The sequence below is a fragment of the Hemitrygon akajei genome, chromosome 6 (genome assembly GCF_048418815.1).
Source record: "Hemitrygon akajei chromosome 6, sHemAka1.3, whole genome shotgun sequence".
NCBI lineage: Eukaryota > Metazoa > Chordata > Chondrichthyes > Myliobatiformes > Dasyatidae > Hemitrygon > Hemitrygon akajei.
Genome location: NC_133129.1, coordinates 186720338 through 186747087, shown reverse-complemented (window position 1 = coordinate 186747087; position 26750 = coordinate 186720338). Strand labels below are relative to the sequence as shown.

General features: G+C 43.2%; 1 protein-coding gene across 4 annotated transcripts in view; it reads right to left on the bottom strand.

The window, feature by feature from the left end:
• The window catches only part of phrf1 (PHD and ring finger domains 1), a 179922-nt gene that overhangs the window by 15846 nt on the left and 137326 nt on the right, over window positions 1–26750 (bottom strand). For all 4 annotated transcript variants that reach the window (XM_073049972.1, XM_073049973.1, XM_073049975.1 and 1 more), the window contains 3 exons: window positions 24215–24366; window positions 9843–13763; window positions 3465–3622 (listed from right to left, as the gene is read on the bottom strand). In XM_073049972.1, the coding sequence (XP_072906073.1) occupies window positions 3465–3622; window positions 9843–13763; window positions 24215–24366 (4231 nt within the window). The remainder of the gene's footprint in view (window positions 1–3464; window positions 3623–9842; window positions 13764–24214; window positions 24367–26750) is intronic.

Below are 26750 nucleotides of genomic sequence, written 5' to 3'. Positions count from 1 at the left end.
TTGCAAACAAGCAGCAAGGAACTGTCCACTGTACTGGACTTTAATGAAAGACCCAACATGGTGAGATAGATCCCTGCTCACGCTCAAATATACATTCAAGTGGGGTCACACCAAATTCACAGAACAAAATTCTCCCTGACTACAGGCCCAGGACTGGATACAAGGTTCACCTTAAGTAACCAAGTCAATCCCTGCAATCTCATACCCTCTGGTGGTCAGCTGATGAATTACAGGCACTGACACTGCCCCTTCTAGTTGGGAACAATGCAATGAACTGGCAGGTTAGAGGTTGTAGGAGAAAACTGGAAAACACAATTGGCGGAAATTATTAGGATCTGCAGGGAAACTACATGAAGCCAGGAAGTATTAAGATTTGCAGAGAAACTACATGAGGTCAGGTACATAGCAGAAACCTTCTAAATGTATCACAACTCAGTACCATTTTCATAATGCATAAACTGCAAAGTTGAGGCCAATTCTGATCCTAAGTCTCATGTCATGGTCTCAGAAACTAGCCTCCCCTCCATGGGCACAGCTCGGCATAATCAAAGAGCCCGTCCTCCTTGGACGTTCTCTCTACTTCCCTCACCCATCAGACAGAAGATACAAAAGCCTGAAAGCACATGCCAGCAAACTCAAGGGACAGCTTCTACCCCACTGTTATAGGAGTACAGAAGGGTCTCCTTGTATTATAAAATGGACTCTTGACCTCATTATTGCCTTGCCTGCCTGCACTACACTGTCTCTGTTACCTTACTCTGCATCTTTAACCAGGCCTGTGATTAGGTTAGGGTTAAATTGGGGTTGCTGGCTGGTGCGCTCCAAAGGGCTGGAAGAGCTTTATCCCTATTTAAATTTTTTTTAATTATTCTGCATTCAGTTATTGTTTTAACTTGCACTATCTCAATGCTCTGATGTAATGAAATGATCTGTATGAGTGGTATGTAGAACAAGTTTGTCACAGTAACTCAGTGCGTGTGACAATAACAACCAATCCAATTTGAACTGCAAGCCTCAAATCCAAAACCAGATGCTAAACATCCAAAATAAGCTCAGCCAATGCTGGACAGCAAGGCAGGTAGAATGCGCGGGCGGGGAGGGGGGAGGGAGGAGGGAGAGAGGAGAGAGGAGAGAGGAGAGAGGAGGGAGGAGAGAGGAGGGAGGAGAGAGGAGGGGGGAGAGCAAGGAGGACAGAGGGGCATAGAGGGGGACAGAGAGAGGAGGGGACAGGGACAGAGGGAAGATTGAGGGGGAGAGAGAGGCAGAAGTGGGGAGAGAGGGGCAAGAGAGAGGCACAGAGGGAGGGAAAAGGAAAGGAGAGGTGGGGTATGGGGGAGGGGGACAGGGAGGATGCAGTGGAATGGGGGAGGGGAAGAGGGAGACATATATAATTATAGTTTCAGGGTGATAACCCATTAGAAATGGGATGTCATAGTAGTGTAGCAGTTAGTGCAACACTATTCCAGCCTGGGGCATCAAACGTTCAATTCCAGTGTTCTGTAAGAAGAGGAAGGATCTAGTGCATTCTGGCTGTATATCATGAATAAACTCTTCTCAGGCTTCCAGCTGGGTACAGGTATCAATTATAACTAACGTTTCAATGATGAACTCTGCCATCTTCTTCAGGGATGATGCCTGGGTATGTCTACTCTGGTGGTATTTATACCCCCTTAGTCTGTCCCTCCTGATTGGTTAGTCCTCATCCAATCAGGCTTCTGATGTCCCACCTTATTTACAATCGAATTCCAGTTCTTTCTTAGAGCAAGGCTTTTGTCTTTGTTAAAATTCTCTTATTTCACTGCCTTCCTCTACCAGGCTTTCCCAAAAGCGATTGGCACGACACAGTAGTTTTGTACCATTGAGGTCAATCCTACGGCCATTGCCAATGCAGTGTTCTGCGACTGCCAATTTCTCCAGGTAACACTCGTTCTCTTTGATGTGGGTTTCCACCGTGCATCGCGTCTGGCTGATATACGCTGCTCCGCATTCACAGGGAATCCTGTAAACACCAGCAGACCTGAGTCCCAGGTCGTCTTTGATCCCCATAAGCTGTGATTTGAGCTTCCTTATGGGTTTGTGGATGGTATTAATCCGGTATTTCTTCTGAATCCTGACAATCCTTTCAGAAAGTGTGGAAATATAGGGAAGACAGGCAGTAGTGACGGGTTCCTGCTCATTAGGTTTCCTGGTTTTTCTGTCAGCCCTTTTAAGGGCCTAGGGAGTCTCTCCATGGAAATTAGACGATTACACATGACGCTCCTACAGAACGGCTACAAGATGAAGAAAATTAATCTGGCCCATCACAGCATACGTGGGTTAAAGACAACCTGGGACTCAGGTCGCCTGGCGTTTACAGGATTCCCTGTGAATACGGAGCAGCGTATATTGGCCAGATGGGGAACGTGCATCAAGGAGCACATGAGATGTATCTGTTTGGGTTACCCAGGGAAATCAGCATTAGCAGAACACAGGATTGACTTTAACAGTACAAAACTACTGTGCTGTGCCAATGGCTTTTGGGTGCGCCTGGTAAAGGAAGCCATTGAATTAATACTAGAGAAATAAAATTTTAAAAAAGACGGAGGTGTCGTTCTAAGTAAGAACTGGAATTCAACTGTAAACAAGGTGGGACAATGGAATTTGATTGGATAAGGACTAATCAATCTGGAGGGATGGACGACGGGGATATATATACCACTGGACTAGACATACCCAGACAACATCCCTAAAGAAGATAGCAGAGTTTGCCATTGAAACGTCAGTTGTAGTTGATAGCTGCACCCGGCTGGAAGCCTGAGAAGAGTTTATTCGTCCTCTGTAAGAAGTTTGTACATCCTTTCCATAAGCATGTGTTTTTTCCAGGTGCTTCAGTTTCATCCCACAGTCCAAAGACATACTGGTTATTAGGTTAATTGGTCATTGTAGCTTGTCCCTTGATTAGGCTCTGATTCAATAGGTGGCTTGCTAGGCTGGAAGAACCTGTTCTGCACTGTTTCTCCGAATAAACAATGCTTCCTGGGCTACCATCTTACCAAGTTGTGCCCTTAACAAGGGCACATTTTAACTTCACACTGGACAGCCTGTTCAATATGTTTTAACTGTAAGGAATATAGGAAAAATATAATTAGCATTTGAATGGTGCTTCTCACAATGCAAGGATATTCCAGTAGTTTTATTGTGGAGACACTGTGACATTATTAGGAATAGAACAGCCATTCTGTACAGAGCAGGTTCCCACACTTTGATGTAATAAGGACAAGTGATGTCACTTAAGGGTCATGAAGTTGAGGGTATAGATCCAACCAGAAGTTCATTGAACAGAGGTGAATTAGAATGTTTATGCTTGTGCACCGCAGGAATGAAACCTGCATAGAGAGGAAATAAAAATGCTGCTTCAGCTGTGAACCCTTCATCACTACTGAACAGTGGAGCAGGTATGCAGCAGGGTATGGCTCATCACCAACCTGCGGTGGAAACAGACCAGGGAAAACAGGTGGAGGAATCATGTAATTTGGTGGAGGGGGTTGAAAGATCGGCATTTGGTTCGATGGTTGACTTGTTTCTGGAGGTTTCCAGCTGCTTTCTTTGTTGTATCTGTGTGTCCTGTACGACATTGGAGTCCCTGCAAACAAATAGACAGGTTATAGCTCAAAGCCAAGCCCTGTTCCCATCATGTAACAAATAACATCCAGAATAACACACTTGTAGTATCACTTGTTCTAGTAGACATGGTATGATTTTAAACATAGGTATTGTATAACCTTAAATGTAACCTTTAAAGTGGGCAATAGGAGTTTGGAGAGGATGAGGACCTCTGAGATGGGTGGTTGAAGTCTGGAACACACTGCCTGACAGGGTGGTCTCCAGACACTCTCACAAAGTTTAAACGCTATCTGGATGAGCACTTTGGAATCACCAAGGCATCATGATGCCAATAGCTGTGTTTTTCTTACTCTTTTAGCACCACTTATGTCATGGTCCTGTCTGGTAATTCCCATTACAGACAGAAAGACATACTTTATTGATCCAGAGGGAAATTGGGTTTCATTACAGTCGCACCAACCAAGAATAGTGTAGAAATATAGCAATATAAAACCATAAATAATTAAATAATAATAAGTAAATTATGACAAGTGGAAATAAGTCCAGGACCAGCCTATTGGCTCATTACCTCTTTAATTGAGCCTTAAATCCCCTTGCCTGATTTCCAATTGTTCCCAAGTCAGCATTTTACACACCTGCTTCCCATCAGTAACTGCAGATAAAAACCCTAGAATCACAACAAAGAACTGCCAGCTCGTTGGTCAACTCTTGTATGAGTAACCTCGTTTCATGGTTGTTTAGGACTGTCAGTTCTAAGTTCTGCATCATCTCCTGGATTCTCTACGTGAACCTTGTCTCTGTATAAAGACTCGCCTGGATACCGGCTCTCCGTTTGTGGTGGTGCTAATGCCTAACGACTCTGCCTCAGTGCTTGTATCCTGCACCTGGGTTTGTCCCCAGCCACGTCCTTGCAACAACTTAATTTTTTAAAATATGTTTTTAATTTTAATTTAGTTTTTTTAAAATTATGTATTACAATTTACTGCTGCTGAAAAACAACAAATTTCATGACATATACCAGTGATATTAAACCTGATTCTGATTCTGAACAGGATGTGTACAGACAGGACTTCATGGCTGGCACAAACATGGTGGGCAGAAAGGCCTGTTTATGAGCTCACCTGACTGTTGGCAAGCCACCCATGGATTAGTGTCCACTACTAATACATGTATCCAAAATTCTGTGCAGGACATTGTCCATGCTGTCAACAAGCCTTCCCCACTGCTGAGAACAAATACAAGAGCATAAGATATAGGAGAATATAGGGCCATTTGACCCACTGAGTCTGCTATCCATTTCATTTGACCAATTGAGTCTGCTGGTCAAAGAACACTGAGGCTGTCTACAAAAAGGGTCAGAGCCATCTCTATTTCCTGAGGAGACTGAGGTCCTTTAACATTTGCCGGACAATGCTGAGGATGTTCTACGAGGCTGTGGTGGCCAGTGCTATCATGTTTGCTGTTGTGTGCTGGGGCAGCAGGCTGAGGGTAGCAGACACCAACAGAATCAACAAACTCATTCGTAAGGCCAGTGATGTTGTGGGTGTGGAACTGGACTCTCTGACGGTGGTGTCTGAAAAGAGGATGCTGTCCAAGTTGCATGCCATCTTGGACAATGACTCCCATCCACTCCATAATGTACTGGTTAGGCACAGGAGTACATTCAGCCAGAGACTCATTCCACCGAAATGTAACACTGAGCGTCATAGGAAGTCATTCCTGCCTGTGGCCATCAAACTTTACAACTCCTCCCTCGGACTGTCAGACACCCTGAGCCAATAGGCTGGTCCTGGACTTATTTCCACTTGGCATGATTAACTTATTATTATTTAATTATTTATGGTTTTATATTGCTATACTTCTATACTATTCTTGGTTGGTGCGGCTGTAACAAAACCCAATTTCCCTCGGGATCAATAAAGTATGTCTGTCTGTCTGTATCATGGCTGATCCATTTTTCCTCTCAGCCCCAATCTCCTGCCATCTCCCCGAATTCCTTCATGTCCTGGCCAATCAAGAATTTATCAACCTCTGACTTAGGCTACATCCACACTACACCGGATAAATCCGTAACCGAAGCTTTTTCTCTTCGTTTTTACCCTCCGTCCACACTAAAACTGTGTTTTCTTCCCCCGAAACTGGAGCTTTTCAGAAACGCTTTCCAGGGTGGGTATTTTTAAAAATGCTGCTCGGGCAGATCAGTGTGGACGGGGTAACAGGAGACTTCTGAAAATGCTGTCAGATGGCAGCGTGCTATTTCATTGTTTTCTTGAACGCAACCTAACAATTTCAGAACAGATGGCAACGAGACTGAAGCCAGAAGAGTTAGAAATGTACTCACCAAATACTTTGACCCATAACTTATTGAATAAATGAGTATACTCACTTTGCCCTGTTTTCTGTCCTTGCTCGTATGAAGGTGGTTTACCTATTTAAGCAAGTACTTCTCTGACAATAGATGTGTAACAGCCTAATGTAACATTGTATGGAAATACAAGATAACTCTGATGCAGACATGTTTTATACATTTAACAAGGGGCTTTATTAATACAACAGAGGTAGTCAGTTTTCCAATGTTCGTCATCAGCCGGGTCAATCTGTCCGCGTCCCTGTCGGTTGCTTTCGTACGCCCCAGTATTTGTTTTTTTTTACTTTTAAGTTCTCCTGCGCGAGAGCCAACAGCTGTCTGTCGTTTTAAGTTTTCCTAGTCTGTAACTACACAAATGCGAACTTCCACACCGAGATTCGACACCAGACAGGTCGCTTGTTTTCCATAGATGTGTCCTGTGCATGCACAGTAAGAGGAGATTTGCCGCAATTTCTGTTTCAATGTAGACAAAGATACTTTTAAAAACGCATAGCGTGGACGCCTATCGTTTTTACGTGAAACCGGCGTTTTCAAAATTATCCAGTCTAGTGTGGATGTAGCCTTAAATATACGTAAGGACTTGACTCCACAGCTGCTTTTGTCAAAGAATTCCACAGGTTAACCACTCTCTGGCTAAAGAGATTCATCCTAATCTCTTTTCTAAGACACTTAGCCACTCCCACCATAGGAAACTCCTCTCCAAATACACTCTATCAAGGCCTTTCACCATTCGATAGGTTTCCCATCGTTCTTCTGAATTCCAGTGAATACAGGCCCAGAGCCATCAAACGCTCTTCATATGACAAGCCAATCAATACTGGAACACGAGGAAATCTGCAGGTGATGGAAATTCAAGCAACACACACAAAATGCTGGTGGAACGCAGCAGGCCAAGCAGCATCTATAGGAAGTACAGTCGACATTTCAGGCCGAGACCCTTCGTCAGGACTAACTGAAAGAAAAGACAGTAAGAGAAATCTCTATCTCCTTTGTTATTTCTTCAAAGAATTCCAACAGATTTGTGAGGCAAGATTTTCCCTTGAGGAAACCAACCCGACTACGGCCTATTTGATCACGTGCTTCCAAGTACCCTGAGTGATGTCTGCAATTTTCCAGTCTTCCAAAAGCATTCCAGAATCTAGTGATTCTTGAGAGATCATTACTAATGCCTCCGCAATCTCTACAGCCACCTCTTTCAGAACTCTGGGATGTACACCATCTGGTCCAGGTGGTGTACCACCTGAAAGGTCTACCTGCCTTCAGACCTTTCAGTTTCCCAAGAACCTTACCCCTGGAAATGGTAACTTCGCACACTTCATGGAACTTCCACCATACTGTTAGTGTCTTCCACAGTTCATCTGCCATTTCGATCTCCCCCCATTACTACATCTCCAGCATCATTTTCCAGCAGTCCAATACCTATTCTCGACTCTCTTTTACACATTATGTATCTGAAAAAAACTTCTGGTATCCTCTTTAATATTATTGGCTAGCTTACTTTCGTATTCCATCTTTACCTCCTTAAAGACTTTTTTAGTTGCCTTCTGTTGTTTTTCAAGGGGAGCTGCCACAAGAAAGCAAGACTCCATTATCAAAGACATCACCATCAAGGGCTTACTCTCTTCTCACTGCTGTCATCAGGAAGGTGGTACAGGACCCTCAGGACCCACACCAATAGGTTCAGGAGCAACTATTACCCCTCAATCATCAAGCTCTTGAACCAGAGGGGATAACTTCAATCATTTTAACTCTGATCAGATTGCACACCCTATGGACTCATTTTCAAGGACTCTACAACTCATGTCCTCAATATTATTTATTTATTTTTTCTATTTGCACAGTTTTTCATTTGCACATTGCTTGTTTGTACTTCTTTGTGTGTAGTTTTTTATTGATACTATTGTATTTCTTTGTTCTGTGAATGCCCACAAGGAAATTAATCCTTGTATATGGTGCATATGGTGACATATACGTACATTGATAATAAATTTACTTTGAACTTTGAGATACAATTGAACATCAGTCCAAGGCAACAGTGGTTCTATGACATTCTGTCATTTCATCTCCAGTCTCCAAACAGTGAGGCAACTGGCTCCTGATGATGGATGTATTATCTGTGCCCAATGCATTGGTCCTTCCTGCATGGTTGGTGCATCAGGTCCTCTGCCTGAATAAAACCCTAAATGAGCTTAGGAGGCAAGTGGTGTTGCAGTGTGAGACTGTGCAATTATATCACTGCTTTAATACAAGGTATCCAGTTACGCTGATTCCATTTTACTCTGTTCACATCCTCACCAATTCCCGCACATTCCACCACTCACCTACATAATTAGTGACCAATTAACCTAACAATTCACAGGTAACAGATAAAATGCTGGAAGAACTCTGCAGGTCAGGCAGCATCTAGGGAAGGACTAAACAGTCAATATTTCAGGCTCAGACCCTTCATCAGGTTATGTGGCCAGGTTACAGTAAATATGAAGATTGGTGTTGTAGATAGCATAGAAGACTGGCAGAGAGTACAACAGGATATAAATCAATTGCAGATATGGGCAGAGAAATGGCAGATGGATTTTAACCCATCTATAAGTGTGAAGTGTTGCACCTTGGTAGGTCAAGTGTAAAGAGACAATACACTGTTAATGGTAGGACCTTTATCAGTGCTCATACTCAGACGGATCTTGGCATCCAAGTCCATTTCTCCCTGAGGTTGATTGGATGGCAAAGGTGACATTTGGAATGTTTGCCTTTATTAGTGAAGGAACTGAGTTCAAGAGTCAGGAACTTTCAGTTGCAGAAAGTTGCAGCTTTATAAAATGCTAGTTAGGCCATATCTGGAGTATTGCATTCTGTTCTGGACACCCCATTACAGGAAGAATGTTGAGGCTTTGGAGAGGATGCACAAGAGTTTTACCAGGATGCTGTCTAGATTAGAGGGCATGTGCTATAACGAGAGGTTGGACAAACTTGGGTTGTTTTCTCTGGAGCAGTGGAGGCTGAGAGGAGATCTGATAGAGGTTTATAAGATAATGAGAGGCATGGATAGAGTAGACCGACAGTATTTCTTCCCCATTATTAAGGACCCTCATCACTCAGGACATGCCTTCTTCTCATTGCTACCATCAAGAAGGAGGTACAGAAGACAGAAGACACACACTTAACATTTCAGGAAATGTATCTTCCCATCCACCATCAGATTGCTGAACAGACAATGAACCCATGAAGACTCAATCAGTACTCTTGCTCTCTTGTTGTACTACTTATATAACTCATTTATACATATATTAATTTCTTATTGCAATTTTCAGTATTTTAGCATTAAGTATTGCAATGTACTGCTGCCACAAATGACATATGCTGATAATATTAAACCATTGAAAATTGATATTGTTACTAGTCTTGGCCGCTCTTGTTGCTGTAGTCTGTAAACCCGAAACAGAGAATGAAACTACTTCATCTCTGCCAGTGTGATATAACAGACATTGAGACATAGAAAGCTACTTGGACAGGTACATGAACAGGAAAGGTTTAAAGGGATATGGGTCAAATGCAGCTTAGTTTGCAATTTTTGTTGGCATGGACCAGTTAGGACGAAGAACAGAGGGTGGGGAATCTGTGGAATTCATTGCCACAGGCAGCTACGGAGAGCAAATCATGGGGCATATTTAAAGCAGAGATTGATAGGTTCTTGATTAGTCAAGATGTCAAAGGTTCTAGGGAGAAAGCAGGAGAGAGGGGTTGAGAGGGATAATAGATCAGGCCATGATGGAATGGTGGAGCAGACTTGATGGACCAAATGGCCTACTTCAGCTCCTATGTCTTATGGTCTAATATAAAGTGCATTAACCTATAAAGGAAATGTCATACTCACTTGCAGGCCTTCCAGAGGGAGCCTCGTCCTTCTCAGTCTCCAAGTTCCAAGTTACTCTCTTGACAAGAGGCTTGGTTTTCACTCCAGTGTTTTGTGAAGCTGCTTCAGTCTCTGCCTTTCTTTTCACCGGTTCTGTCGACGGCAATCCGCACTCGTTACCGCTCTCTGTTTTCACTAATCCCAGCCTTTTTTCCCATGATTCATTTCCAACCGTATCAGTCCGTGCTTCCTCCTGCTTCATTACACTGTGTGAAGCAGGGCAAACTGCCTCTGGCTTCTGTTCATTCTTCTCAAAGCGCAAGTCTGCCGCAAAGTTCTCTACTTGCTCACTCTTGAAGGAGGTGACTGTTATTGTCTCAGTACTGGGAGGGACAGAGGTTTTTGGATGCTCAGTTGTACTCATGCCCACAGATACTTTTTGATCATCAACACATGTAACTGGTTTAACATCTGCAGGCATCGTTGGTATAACATCTACAAGTATTATTGGTTTAACATCTGCCGGTGTCGTTGGTTTAACGTCTACAGGTATTGATGATTTAACATCCACCAGTATCATTGGTTTAACGTCTACAGGTATCGATGATTTAACATCTACTGGTATCATTGGTTTAACGTCAACAGGTATCGATGGTTTAGCGTCTATAGATATCGTTGGTTTAACGTCTGCAGGTATTGATGGTTTAATGTCTGCAGGTATCGATGGTTTAACATCTGCAGGTATCGATGGTTTAACATCTGCAGGTATCGATGGTTTAACATCTGCAGGTATCGATGGTTTAACATCTGCAGGTATAAATGGTTTAACATCTGCAGGTATCGATGGTTTACCATCTACAGGTATCGATGGTTTTACGTCTACAGATATAATTGGTTTAACATCTACAGGTATCGTTGGTTTACCATCTACAGATACAATTGGTTTAACATCTACAGGTATTGTTGGTTTAACGTCTACAGGTATTGGTATAACATCCACAGGTATAACAGGTTTAATATCTATAGGTATCACTGGTCTACCACCTACAGGTATTGCTGGTTTAGCAAAGTTCAAAGTATCAGCTTCAGCAAAAGATGTTGGATCTGATGTAGCTGAAACAGGCAAGGGAAACAGTTTATCATCGGGCTTCAAGGCTTCTTCATTTACTGTCAAAGGTGCACTCTTCTTTTCTTTACAAAGATCAATCAGGGAAACAGAAACCTCATCTGGGACTGGATACCCCACATGGAGAGACTCAAAGGAAATACTTGGAATTTTTATTTCTGCTTCTGCTTGCCTTGTCTGTGTGTCCGAACCTTCCCAAAGAGGTTCAACTACAGCAGGAATTTCCACCTTGTCTTTTCCAAAGTTCTCACTTTCGTAGATGAACTCTTTGCTTTGTTCAGGAAGTTCCATCTGCTCTGGTTCTTCTTGCTCTTTATCACTGTGTGCCACAGATTCCTCATTTATTGAATGAGAAGAATTCTGGTCAACAGACAAATTGTTACCACCCTGTGAGCCCTCAGCACTACAAGAAATTATAAGCTCTTGCACTGACGCATTCTTCTCTGAAGACTCATGCCTGGCAGAGGGTGAAGGTCTCTTTTGCTCTTGATCCTTCTCATTAGATACTACTTCCTCCTGAGTAAATTTCCGTCTTCTTTCAACTTCTGGGGCATGCCACTTTGTCTGTGAGCCCTTCTCTCTAGACCTAGATCTACTCTGATCCCTTGACCGGGAATGAGTTCTCGATCTAGCCCTTGGTTTCCTTCTCTCTTTGGATCTCGATCGAGTTCTTGATCTTCGTTTTCCTTTATATCTAAAAGATCTTCGTTTCTCCCTTGAACTTGATCTGGTCCGTGACCTTCTCTTATCCCGTGAGCTGGATCTAGACCGTGATCTCCTTTCTCTAGAACTAGATCTGGACCACGACTTTGTCTTCTCTCTAAATTTAGGCCATAGCTTTCTCTTATCTCTGGATCTCGACCTCCTTCTCTCCCTTGACCAGGAGGTTGACCGCCTCCTTCGCCTATCATACTGTTCTCGACTCTGTTCCCGTCGATACTGCCTTCTCTTGCCTTTCTCGCTGCTGCTTCGGGAGTGCTTGTAAGAACCTTTGTGGTCCTTTGAGCCTGAGATTTTCCTCCACTTCTTGCGGCTGTCCGTAGATGCATCAGAAGATGAGCTGCCTGATCTTCGTTCTCTTGATTTTGATCTAGAACGTCCTCTCCTTTCCCTGCACCTTTCCTGCTTCACTTTCCGTCTCCTGTACCTTTCAGAGCTGCTAGACCGAGATCGTGATCTGGACTTCGATCGCCGCCGTTCTCTCGAATGTGATCTCACCCTTTTCCGCTCCTTTGACCTTGACTTTGATCTGTAGCCCCCAATATTCTCGCGGACCAAATTCTTGCTTCTACGTCGGCTGTGAGAACTTGATCTCGACCTCGAGCGAGCCTTTGGTTGAGAGTGGACTTTTTTATCAGCTCTGTCCCTTACCTCATTTTCTGAAGTGATATCTACATCAGTTCTCATTCCAGTGGGAACAGTCTGGTTAGTGCCCTTCAAAGCCCCTTCATCAGAAAATGAACATGAAGAAACACCATCGCTGTCCGTGTTAACTAGCTGTTGCTCAGACCTGTGTCCATCTTCAGACACTGAAAAGCTGCACTGCATTTGGCTTTTATGCACGTTATTCCACTTGCTCGTGCCAGACTCTGCACTCAATATCTCATCCTTGGCCTTAGAAGGAACCTGAGAGCCACAAGAAGCTTCCAAGTGGGAGTCCAAAGAGGGTATAGCAAAAGATTGATAAGCATCAGGGTTCTCAGCTGGGGTTTCTGCTTCTGCTTTGATTTTACAAGGTTCAGATTGTTCAGCATAGGATAACTCCGCAGCATCAGAATGAAAATAAAGGCTTACTGTGTCAGCTCTGGGTTCCTCTCTGACTGGCACGACATTGCCAGGGCTGGAAGCTGGAGACTCACTTTCACATTTTGATTCCCTCCTCTCAGGTGTGGAATTAGATGAACTTGGGTCAGAACCCGTGGGTTCGAAAGGATCATATATATCATCTGCACTTTTTACATTGGTTGGCAATGGCGAATTACTGCCCTTTTTGCCACAGTGTTGAACTTCATCATCTGTGGGTTCAAATGGGTCATATGGATCCAAGCTAGGCAACCTTGCGCCACTCATCAACTTTACACAACTCTGTGTAGATGAGCTGGAAACTACGCCCTGACCTCGGTGCCTTCCTGGAAAAACACCAGAGGTGTTGGCTGAGCCTAGAGCAAGAGAAGACTGAATTCTTTCCTGGAGTGGTCTTTCACCACTCTTTGCAGGCTCCGTAGACCCTGAAGCCTGAGTATTCTGATGACCACCCCCCAGTTTGTTTATAGGAGGTATTCCATTACCTTGCATGGTTTGACTCTTGATCTTTGGTATTCTAGGGAATTCAGATATATCAAGCCTCTTAAGAGCTGGTTTGGGTGGGATCCGGTTCAATGTGCCCATGTTGTTTTTAATATGCAAGTTCGAGGCACTATTTAACCACCTGAAAGGTGTGAAGCCACTGGCTCCCTTCTGATTGTCCCCTGCACTTTTACCAGGAGCTCCTGTCTGCTGCGTACCAGTGAGAGAAGCAGATTCTCCAGTTCTGGGGCCAGAGGATATCTCAGGCATTGGGGTAAACGTCCCTGAAAAAGCAGGTCGCAGGTTGCTGGAAGCCGTTTGCTGCCGTGGATTCGATGGAAAATCAGATGTTGATGGAAAAGCAGTCGAGGAAGATTTCTTTGTAGGAGTCAAGCCAACAGTTTTCCAATCCCCTTTCGGGCCACTTGTGGAGTTCCCTGAGTTATGAGCACTGGTGGATAAACTGCCACTGGAAGCCTCGCCTGCTCTGCTGCTACTGGATGGTAACAGTGAAGATTGGTTTGATGCAACTGCAGAGAGGAAATGATAAAATTAATACAAAGTTCAAAAGAACACAATGAAACACAATGGCAACTCATTATCTAAATAACAATGTTTCATTTCAAACCAATGTACTACAACACACAGTTAACAAGGGACAGAGTGGGAGCCTTTAGGAACCAAAGGGGTAATCTATGCGTGATGTGAGTGACATTCAGGTCATGCTCTCTTCTCAATGTTGCCATTGAGCAGGAGGTATAGGAGGCTCAGGACCACACCACCAGGTTCAGGAATAGCCTCAACCATTAACTCCTGAACCAGAGGGGATAACTTCACTCACCTCAACTCTGATTCGATTCCACAACCTATGAACTCACTTTCAAGGGGCACCGTAACTAATGTTCTCAGTTTTTGTTTGTTTATCTATTTATTATTTACTTTCTTTTGTACTTGCACAGTTTGTCGTCTTTTGCGCATTGGCTGTTTGTTAGTCTTGGTGTAGTTTTTCAGTGATTCTATTCTATTTCCTTTTTCTACTCTGAATGCCCACAAGGAAATGTATCTGGTGCCATATATGCACTTTGATCATAAATTTACTTTGAGTACATTAGTGACATTTAAGAGACTCTTAGGCACATGAATGATCAGAAAGTAAAGGGCTGTGTAGGACGGAAGGGTTAGATTGTCCTTCGAGTAGGCTAAAAGGTTGGTACAACATCGTGGGCTGAAGGACCTGCACTCTGCTGTAATGATCTATGTTCTATGAATACTTCTCTTCTGTATTCACCAAAGATGGGGCCAAGAAAAGACCAGTGAGGGCCAATAGTCTGGAGATGGTCAACATTAAGGTGGAGGAGGGGTTCAATGCCATGGGACACATAAGGGTTGATAAATCCCTAGGTCTAAACAAGATCAGGTTGCTCAGGAACTCGAGGGAGGAGGTGCCTTGGGCCCTGAAGGAGAATTTGGAACATTTGTTAGTCACAAGTTGAAGTGTCAGAAACTAGGGGATAGCAAATGCTGTTCCCTGATAAAGTAGAGTATCATGCACAAATTAGATGACTTAAGGCCAGTGAGCCTTATGTAAGAGGTAGGGAAGTTATTGGAGAAAATCCAGAGGGATACAATTTACGTGCATTTGGAAAAATGCAGGGTGGGCCGGGAGAATCAGCATGGCTTAGTGTGGGGGAAATCCTGTCACTTTAATTTGATTAAAAGATTTTTTTGGAGGAGGTAACTAAAGACAGTGAAGACAGAGAGGTAGATGTTGTCTATGGAGCAGTAAGGCATTTGACAAGGACCTGTATGGTAGCTGATCCTTGTCTAATTTATTATAAAATTGGCTTAAGATAGGAGGTAAAGGGCAGTAGCAAAAGGATACTTTTCAAAATTGTTTAATGTCATTTCCCATACACAGGTGTAAAGGAGAACAAAATAATTGCTACTCAAGATCTGATGCAGCACAAAAACAAACATAATAAAAGCACAATAATAATACAACACAATAAATATAAATACATAAGACTGCTTACATACATAGATAGTTTCTATGTCCACAAAATGACACTAGGCACAAGAGAGCCTGTACATAAGGTGACTGACAGGAAATATTATATAGTAGTGGTGGTTTGGGGGCATAGAGGATTGGGTTAGTGGGTGGAGGTGTTGATTAGAATCAGAATCAGGTTTAATATCACTGCTATATGCCATGAAATTTGTTGTTTATTGGTGGCATTACATTGAAATATATAATAATAATGGGAGGGGGGCAAACAGTCTATGAATGGGGTAGGTGGGATCCTTCATGATGTTACTGGCCCTTTTCTGGCACCTTTCTGTATATACAGTGGCATGCAAAAGTTTGGGCACCCCTGGTCAAAATTTCTGTTACTGTGAATAACTAAGCAAGTAAAAGATTACCTGATTTTGATTATACCAAAAGGCATAAAGTTGAAGATGACACATTTCTTTAATATTTTAAGCAAGATTACTTTTTTATTTCCATCTTTTACAGTTTCAAAATAACAAAAAAGGAAAAGGGCCTGAAGCAAAGGTTTGGGCACCCTGCATGGTCAGTACTTAGTAACACCTCCTTTGGCTTGTAAGCGCCTTCTGTAGCTAGCTAAGAGTCTTTCAATTCTTGTTTGGGAGGTTTTCACCCATTCTTCCTTGCAAAAGGCTTCTAGTTCTGTGAGATTCTTGGGCCGTCTTGCATGCACTGCTCTTTTGAGGTCTATCCACAGATTTTTGATGATGTTTAGGTTAGGGGACAGTGAGGGCCACGGCAAAACCTTCAGCTTGCGCCTCTTGAGATAGTCCATTGTGGATTTTGAGGTGTGTTTAGGGTCATTATCCTGTTGTAGAAGCCATGCTCTTTTCATCTTTGGTGTTTTACAGATGGTGTGATGTTTGCTTCCAGAATTTGCTAGTATTTAATTAAATTCATTCTTCCCTCTACCAGTGAAATGTTCCCCGTGCCACTGGCTGCAACACAAACCCAAAGCCTGATCGATCCACCCCCGTGCTTAACAGTTGGAGAGGTGTACTTTTCATGAAATTCTGCACCCTTTTTTCTCCAAACATATCTTTGCTCATTGTGACCAAAAAGTTTTATTTTAACTTCATCAGTCCACAGGACTTGTTTCCAAAATGCATCAGGTTTGTTTAGATGTTCCTTTGCAAACTTCTGACGCTGAATCTTGTGGTGAGGACGCAGGAAGGTTTTCTTCTGATGATTCTTCTATGAACGTCATATTTGTTCAGGTGTCACTGCACAGTAGAACAGTGCACCACCACTCCAGAGTCTGCTAAATCTTCCTGAAGGTCTTTTGCAGTCAAACGGGGGTTTTGATTTGCCTTTCTAGCAATCCTACCAGGCAGTTCTCTTGGAAAGTTTTCTTGGTCTTCCAGACCTCAACTTGACCTCCACCGTTCCTGTTAACTGCCACTTCTTAATGACATTACAAACTGAGGAAACAGCTACCTGAAAACACTTTACTATCTTCTTATAGTCTTCTCCTGCTTTGTGGGCATCATTTTTTGTAATTTTCAGAGTGCTAGGCAGCTGCTTAGAGGAGCCCATGGCTGCTGATTGTTGGGACAAGGTTTGTGGAGTCAGGGTATTTATAAAGCTTTGAAATTTGCATCATCTGGCCTTTCCTAACGATGACTGTGAACAAGCCATAGCCCTAACAAGCTAATTGAGGTCTGAAACCTTGGTAAAAGTTATCTGAGAACTCAAATCTCTTAGGGTGCCCAAATTTTTGCATGGTGCTCCTTTCCCTTTTTTCCACTCTAAAATTGTACAAAACAAAATGTTGAAAAGAATGTTTCATCTTTAACTTTATGACTTTTGGAGATCAGTTCATCTTCTACTCACTTAACTATTCACAGTAACAGAAATTTTGACCAGGGGTGCCCAAACATTTGCATGCCACTGTATATGCCACAATGGTGGTAGGCTTAAGGCGGTGATGTATTGGGCAGTTTTGACTACCCGTGTAGAGCCTTTCCATGCGCCAAGATGATTAGACATCTGTGACTAGTGGTGGACCGCAGAGATCAGTGGTTGAAACCTTTTTTACTTGTGATATATTTACAATTTGAATGTGAATTTTAAGCGCATCTATAATCCTCCTGATTGGCACTATCATATTTTCTTCCACTCCTACCCTGGCAGCACGTTCTGGGCACCTGTGTAAAAGAAGTTATTCTGCACATCCTCTTTGAACTTTCCTCCCCTCACCCTGAAGCTATGCCTTCTTATACTTGACAATTTTATCCTAGGAAAATGGGTGACGCAGTGGAGATATGTCACTACCAAAGGAGGTGCAAGGCACTGCTTCCCTCTGCTAGCCAGCAGGTCACCCTTGGGCAAGGTGTAGCAGATGTTTAGCCCTCCAATCAGGGTCATGTGAAGCCATGGGAGGCGGTGGATGGTTGTATGAGCAGCTGGTGCATATCACAAGTCCTGGTGATGCAACCACTGACACCAGACAGACAATCTCTGAAGAGTATTGACAATAACTAGGGTCACCTATCTTGTAAAGCCACAAGCAGGCAATGGCAAACCACTTCTGTAGAAAAGTTTGCCAAGAACAATCATGGACAGTAAAAGCTCATGACCGCCTGTCATTTGACACTGTACATAACATATAAACAAACCCTGGGAAACTTGATTCTGGCTGTCTGCCCAATCTATATCTCTCATAATTTTTATGCACTTCAATTAGGCCTTCCCTCAGCCTCTGAAACACTAGGGAAACAAGCCATGGTTCTTCTCTCTCTCTCTCTCTCTCTCTCTCTCTCTCTCTCACTCTCTCTCTCTCTCTCTCTCTCACACTCATATCAACTTTTTTCCTCGCTGTTCTCATTTCAGAGATTGTCCAGCACCAAAGTGCCATTAGGAAGAAAGCACAGCAGCACCTCGACTTTCTTAGAAGTTAGCGAAAATTCAGCATGACACTTCAAGCTTTGACAAACTTCTATAGATGTGTCATAGAGAGTAACCTGACTGGTTGCATCATGGCCTGGAATGAATTCAGCAATGCCCTTAAACAGAAAATTTCACAAAAGTAGTAGATATAGCCCAGTCCATCACCTGTAAAGCCCTCCTCACCATGAGTACATCTACATGGAGCACTGTCATGGGAAAGCAGCATCCATTACAGACAGACAGACATACTTTATTGATCCCGAGGGAAATTGGGTTTTGTTACAGTCGCACCAACCAAGAAAGGACCTTCACCATCCAGGCCATGCTCTCTTCTCACTGTTGCTATCAGGAAGAAGGTATAGGATTCTGAGGTCCCATACCACCAGGTTAAGGAACAGTTATTATCCCTCAAGCATTAGGCTCCTGAACCAGTGTGGATAACTTCACTCATCCCAACATTGAACAGTTCCCACAACTAATGGACTCACTTTCAAAGACTATAACTCATGTTCTCAATATTTATTACATTTAAATGAACCTGGTCAGGTGGCAGGTCTCTCAGTGGGAGAGCATTTTGGAGGTAGTGACCATAACTCTACCTACTTTACCATAGCGCTGAAAAGGCTTAGGAGCACACTATAAGATATAGGAGCAGAAGTAGGCCATTCGGCCCATCAAGTCTGCTCTGCCATTCAATCATGGCTGATCAAATTCTTCCAGTCATCCCCACTCCCCTGCTTTCACCCCGTAACCTTTGATGCCCTGGCTAATCAAGAACCTATCAATCTCTGCCTTAAATACACCCAATGACTCGGCCTCCACAGCCGTTCGTGGCAATGAATTCCACAGATTTACCACCCTCTGACTAAAGTAATTTCTCTGCATATCAGTTCTAAAAGGACATCCTTCAATCCAGAAGTCGTGCCCTCTTGTCCTAGAATCCCCTATCATGGGAAATAACTTTGCCATATCTAATCTGTTCAGGCCTTTTAACATTCGGAATGTTTCTATGAGATCCCCCCTCATTCTCCTGAACTCCAGGGAATACAGCCCATGAGCTGCCAGACGTTCCTCATATGGTAACCCTTTCATACCTGGAATCATTCTCATGAACCTTCTCTGAACCCTCTCCAATGTTAGTATATCCTTTCTAAAATAAGGAGCACAAAACTGCATACAATACTCCAAGTGTGGTCTCATGAGTACCTTATAGAGCCTCGACATCACATCCCTGCTCTTATATTCTATACCTCTAGAAATGAATGCCAACATGGTATTTGCCTTCTTCACAACTGACTCAACTTGGAGGTTAACCTTTAGGGTAAAATCTCTGCGTTTGAATTCTCTCCCAATCTAAATAATAGTCTGCCCGTTTATTTCTTCCACCAAAGTGCATGACCATACAGCATTGTATTTCATTTGCCACTTCTTTGCCCATTCCCCTAAACTATCTAAGTCTCTCTGAGGGCTCACTGCTTCCTCAACACTACCCGCTCCCTCTACCTATCTAGAAGCCATGAGAAGGCCTTGGTGAACAGGATTAAGGAAAACCCAAGGCATTCTACAATTTGGGAAAACATTTAATTGGGGTAGGGGGAAATATGATGTTATTAGGCACGAACTCAGGAACACAAATTGGGAGCAGATGTTCTCAGGGAAATGCACAGAAATGTGGCAAATATTTAGGGAATATTTGCATGGTGTTCTGCATAGGTATGCTCCACTGAGGCAGGGAAAGGATGGTAGGGTAAAAGAACCATAGCATACAAAGGTTGTGGAAAATCTAATTAAGAAGAAAAGCTTACAAAAACATTCAAGAAAATCGGTACTGATAGTTTCAGAAAATTACAAGGCTGCCAGGAAGGAGCTTAAGAATGAAATTAAGAGGGCTATAAGAGGCCATGAGAAGGCCTTGGCGAGTAAGATTAAGGAAAACCCCAAGGCATTCTACAAGTACGTAAAGAGCAAGAGGAAAGGACCAATCAGGTGTGAGAATAGGACCAATCAGGTTCAATAATGGAAACGTGTGCATTGAGTCAGAGGAGGTAGTTGAGGTACTTATTACTTTGCTTTAGTATTCACCAGGGAAAAGGATTTTGGCAACTGTGGGGATGACTTACAGTGGACTGAGTAAGGCATTGGATGAAGTTTCCCGTCGAAGGCTCATTCAGAAAGTAATAAGGCATGGGATCCAAGGAGACCTTGCTTTATGGATCCAGAATTAGCTTGCCCACAGAAAGAGCAGATTGGGAGGCAGATTTTAGAAAGGTGCAAAAATAACAGGGTTGTTATCACGGGTGACTTTAACTTCCCTAATATTGATTGGCACTTGATTATTTCCAAGGGTTTAGATGGGGCAGAGTTTGTCCAGGATGAATTCCTGTCACAGTATGTTGACAGGCCGACTATGGGCAATACCATACTAGATCTAGTATTAGGTAACGAACCGGGTCAGGTTGCAGATCTGTCAGTGGGTGAGCATCTGGGGGACAGTGATCACCACTCCCTGGCCTTTAGCATTATCATGGAAAAGGATAGAATCAGAGAGGACAGGAAAATTTTTAATTGGGGAAGGGCAAATTATGAGGCTATAAGGCTAGAACTTGCGGGTGTGAATTGGGATGATGTTTTTGCAGGGAAATGTACTATGGACATGTGGTCGATGTTTAAGGATCTCTTGCAGGATGTTAGGGATAAATTTGTCCCGGTGAGGAAGATAAAGAATGGTAGGGTGAAGCAACCATGGGTGACAAGTGAAGTGGAAAATCTAGTCAGGTGGAAAAAGGCAGCATACATGAGGTTCAGAAAGCAAGGATCAGATGAGTCTATTGAGGAATATAGGGTAGCAAGAGAGGAGCTTAAGGAGCTGAGAAGAGCAAGAAGGGGGCATGAGTAGGGTAAAGGAAAACCCCAAGGCATTCTTCAATTATGTGAAGAATAAAAGGATGACAGGAGTGAAGGTAGGACTGATTAGAGATAAAAGTGGGAAGATGTGCCTGGAGGCTGTCGAAGTGAGCGAGGTCCTCAATGAATACTTCTCCGGTATTCACCAATGAGAGGGAACTTGATGACGGTGAGGACAATATGAGTGAGGTTGATGTTCTGGAGCATGTTGATATTAAGGAAGAGGAGGTGTTGGAGTTGTTAAAATACATTAGGATGGATAAGTCCCCGGGGCCTGACAGAATATTCCCCAGGCTGCTCTACGAGGTGAGGGAAGAGATTGCTGAGCCTCTGGCTAGGATCTTTATGTCCTCGTTGTCCAGGGGAATGGTACCGGAGGATTGGAGGGAGGCGAATGTTGTCTCCTTGTTCAAAAAAGGTAGTAGGGATAGTCCGGGTAATTATAGACCAGTGAGCCTTACGTCTGTGGTGGGAAAGCTGTTGGAAAAGATTCTTAGAGATAGGATCTATGGGCATTTAGAGAATCATGGTCTGATCAGGGACAGTCAGCATGGCTTTGTGAAGGGCAGATCGTGTCTAACAAGACTGAGAGAGTTCTTTGAGGAGGTGACCAGGCATATAGATGAGGGTAGTGCTGTGGATGTGATCTACATGGATTTTAGTAAGGCATTTGACAAGGTTCCACACGGTAGGCTTATTCAGAAAGTCAGAAGGCATGGGATCCAAGGAAATTTGGCCAGGTGGATTCAGAATTGGCTTGCCTGCTGAAGGCAGAGGGTCGTAGTGGAGGGAGTACATTCAGATTGGAGGGTTGTGACTAGTGGTGTCCCATAAGCATCTGTTCTGGGACTTCTACTTTTTGTGATTTTTATTAACAACCTGGATGTGGGGATAGAAGGGTGGGTTGGCAAGTTTGCAGATGACACAAAGGTTGGTGGTGTTGTAGATAGTGTAGAGGATTGTTGAAGATTGCAGAGAGACATTGATAGGATGCAGAAGTGGGCTGAGAAGTGGCAGATGGAGTTCAACCCAGAGAAGTGTGAGGTGGTACACTTTGGAAGGACAAACTCCAAGGCAGAGTACAAAGTAAATGGCAGGATACTTGGTAGTGTGGAGGAGCAGAGGGATCTGGGGGTACATGTCCACAGATCCCTGAAAGTTGCCTCACAGGTAGATAGGGTAGTTAAGAAAGCTTATGGGGTGTTAGCTTTCATAAGTTGAGGGATAGAGTTTAAGAGACGCGATGTAATGATGCAGCTCTATAAAAGTCCGGTTAGGCCACACTTGGAGTACTGTGTCCAGTTCTGGTCGCCTCACTATAAGAAGGATGTGGAAGCATTGGAAAGGGTACAGAGGAGATTTACCAGGATGCTGCCTGGTTTAGAGAGTATGAATTATGATCAGAGATTAAGGGAGCTAGGGCTTTACTCTTTGGAGAGGAGGATGATGAGAGGAGACATGATAGAGGTGTACAAGATATTAAGAGGAATAGACAAGAGTGGACAGCCAGCGTCTCTTCCCCAGGGCACCACTGCTCAATACAAGAGGACATGGCTTTAAGGTAAGGGGAGGGAAGTTCAAGGGGGATATTAGAGGAAGGTTTTTCACTCAGAGAGTGGTTGGTGCGTGGAATGCACTGCCTGTCAGTGGTGGAGGCAGATACACTAGTGAAGTTTAAGAGACTACTAGACATGTATATGGAGGAATTTAAGGTGGGGGGTTATATGGGAGGCAGGGTTTGAGGATCGGCACAGCATTGTGGGCCGAAAGGCCTGTAATGTGCTGTACTGTTCTATGTTCTATTAAGGCAAAGGGTAATTGTAGATGCTTCACATTGTGCATGGAAGTTGGTGACCAGTGGTGTTTTGCAGGGATCTGTTCTGGGACCCTTCCTCTTTGTGATTTTTATAAATGACCTGGATGAAGAAGTAAAAGAATGGGTCAGAAAGTCTGCTAATGACACAAAGGTTAGAAGTGTTGTGGATAGTGTGAAGGGCTGTCAGACGTTACAATGGGTCATTGATAGGATGCAGAAATGGGCTGAGAAGTGTCAGATGGAGTTCAACCCAGATAAGTGTGAAATGGTTCATTTTGGTCAGTCAAATTTGAAAACAGAATTTAATATTAATGGTATGACTCTTGGCAGTGTAGAGGATCAGACAGAACTTGGGATCCGTGTCCATAGGACACTCAAAGCTGCTGCACAGGTTGACAGTGTTGTTAAGAAGGCGTATAGTGTGTTGGCATTCATCAACCGTGGAACTGAGTTCAAGAGCCATGAAATAATGTTACAGCTATGCAAGACCATGATGAGACCCCACTTGGAGTACTGCATTCAGTTCTGGTCACCTCACCACAGGAAGCATGTGGATACTATAGAGAGAGTGCAGAGGAGATTTACAAGGATGTTGCCTGGATTGGGGAGCATGCCTTATGAGAATAGGTTGAGTGAACTTGGCCTTTTCTCCTTGGAGCAACTGAGAATGAGACATGACCTGATAGAGGTGTATAAGAAGATGAGAGGCATTGATCATGTAGATAGCCAGAGGCTTTTTCCCAGGGCTGAAATGGCTAAGACAAAGGGGCATAGTTTTAAGGTACTTGGAGATAGGTACAGAGGGGATGCCAAGGGTACATTTTTCACACAGAGTGTGGTGGGTGCGTGTAATGCACTGCTGGCAATGATGGTGGGTCTTTTAAGAAACTCTTAGGTAGGTACATGGATCTTAAAACATAGAGGGCTATGCGGTAGGGTAATTCTAGGAAGTCTCTAGAGTAGGTTACATGGTCGGCACATATTGTGGGCCAAAGGGCCTGTAATGTGCTGTAGATTTGTACGTTCTATGTTCTATTTATTAATTATTATTATTTTTCCTTTTTTTGTATTTGCACAATTTGTTGTCTTTTGCAGATTAGATGCTTGTCAGTCTTTGTGTGCAGTTTTTCATTGATTCTACTGTGTTTCTTTGTATTTGCTGTGAATGCCTGCAAGCAAATGAATCTCAGGGTTGTATATGGTGACATATATATACACTTTGATAATAAATTTAGTTTGAACTTTGAACATTATAGCTCATAACCTGTAGTCCAGGTTAAAAATATAACACAGTTGAAGATAATACGCTCTGGTTTGATGAATACCTTTTGCCTTCAGTGATCCATCCCGATTGATGACAATGTTGGAGCTATCCATCAGTAGAACACTCTGCCCAGCGAGGATGCTTTCCAGCACATCTGGTACTGGTGTGGCTTCTGCTTGTGCTTCCTGCCCAACAGCTGGAAGTCGTCCATTCCTGTCACACAGCAAGAACAAGGTTAACCTGCTGGTTAAAAATTTCCTTGTAAGAAGGAACATTACACTTTGCTGCAAGCCCTGCTGTCTAGAGCTATAGAAACCTTCCAGGCACCTCAAGAGCACCAATGACTGTTTCCATTTTGCAGGAGAATGCAAGATCCTATCTCCAATGCCTATTAACATGATGAGCCAAGCACACTGTGCTTGCCCTTCTTAGAGCCTTAATCAAGGCTTCAGTCTCTCAATGTAAAACAAAGATGTGCTGATGTTGGGGAGGGTCCAGAGGAGGTTAAAGGATTAAGGTGTAAGGAAGGTTTGATGGCTCTGGGCCTGTACTCACTGGATAAACATCTCATTAAAACCTATCAAATATTTAAAGGCCTAGATAGAAATGGAGAGGATGTTTCTTATAGCGGGGTAATCTAGGAGCGGAGAGCACAGGCTCAGAATACAGGGACGTCCATTCAGAACAAAGATGAGGAGGAATTTCTTTAGCCAGAGGGTAGTGAATATGTGGAATTCATTGCCACAGATGGCTGTGGAGGCCAAGTCACTGGGTGTACTTGATTAGTCAGGGCGTCAAAGATTACAGAGGAGAAGGCAGGAGAAAGGACTTGAGAGGAGAATGAATGTCATGCTGAAATAGCAGAGAATGGATGGGCCAAGTGGCTTAATCCTGCTTCTATGTGTATGCCCAAATTGCCAGTGTACAGCAAGAGTCACTGCCACTGGGGGACGGACCTCAAATCTCTGTTGTCCTAGTCCACATTAATGATGATCCATTATCCACCAACAACATGCAGCTTTGAGAGGTGTGAAAGCTTCCAGCAGAATAAATAAATATAAACAACTTAGCTTTGGCAAGTTAGTAGTTAGCAGAGGTCTGAGGTGACTGATAAAAGAGCTAGAACTGAGTTAAAAAGAGGAATGGAGACACAAGAGATGGTAGATGCTGGAATATGGGTGAAACAGTCTGCTGGAAGAACAGCATGACAATGGACCTCTCGTATGATCAGATGGACTCTTGGCCTCGCAATCTACCTCGTAATAACCTAATTGTCTGCCTGCACTGTACTTTCCCTGTAACTGTCAAAACTTATTCTGCATTCTGATATTGTTTTACCTTGTTCTACCTCAATGCACCATTGATTTGTAATGCCCTGGTTAAGATTTTTACTGCTATGCTGTAGGTATTTCATTTTAGCAGTTCTGCAAGGACAGTCTATTCTGTTTTTAGCATGTTTGGGGTTGAGCTAAAGATAAGGGGCTATGTTGTTCAACTTAGGAATGTTGTGTCAGCCAATCAGAATGGTGGAATTGGGAGAAGATTCTAGAGAAAGCTGGGCTGCGAGGTTTTTATAACGAACACTGGTGTGGGTCAAGGTCTTTTTGGCAGGAGCTGCGAGAACACAGGAGAGAAGATGGATCAGAATGCAGTCTCTGTTGCACAGGGTGCTTTCTGCAGATGAATGGCTTCAAGGAGGAAGCTTCAAGGGGAAGCCCGTTTGTTCAAGATGGATTTCGAGCGCCATTCAGAAGGTGGTTTGTGCTTTCAAGCAGACTGTGGGTCCAGCTTGTGATTTAAAGACAACTTCAACATGAGATCCAATTTATGAGCACACTTAGCATGGGTTAATTGTGATGGTGCCTTTATTTCTTTTCTTTTTTCCGACTAACTGTTTGATAAAGCAGGAAGTTGTAAATATACTTTCTTTATAATTGTATGCAGTGTACATTTTGTTATTTCTTGCTGAAGGCTAATTGCGTGAGGGCAGTATTTATACAGTATTCGCACAGATCACAGTTCAGATGGTTGAAACATCCCAAGTTCCCGGTTTTGGTGGGACCCAAATCATACTGACCCTAGGATGCACGGTAAGAAGGGGTTTAACTGTGGGAGTTTTTGCCCCAGATTTGAATCCCTGAATACTCTGTATTTGCTGTAAGAATTGATGAAGTGGTTTGTGTGTTTAAGCCTGTGTTTAAACTACTGTCTAGGAAAGTGATTAAGATGCTTGATTAATGACACCGCAGAGATTAAACTTTGGTGCAATTCTAAGAGATTACCCACAACTATTGCTTGTGTTCTGAGAGGAGTGGATATCTGCAGCCCAGATAAATTGCTGATTAAGGGTTTAAGTACTGTTAAAATATTAGGGAAAGTCACCCTCATTGAATGGCATATATTATCTTGCAGACACCTGATTTGCACATTTTGGCTTTTATTTCTCTTATATCTAGGAGGGCGTTGTTGCTTAGGTGGAAGGACATTGCTCCACCTACTCATGCTCAATGGCTAAGCGATGTTATGTCATGCTTAAATTTAGAGAAGGTTCGTTGTTCAATTTCTGAATCAAGACAAGACTTTCTAACATTGTGGGG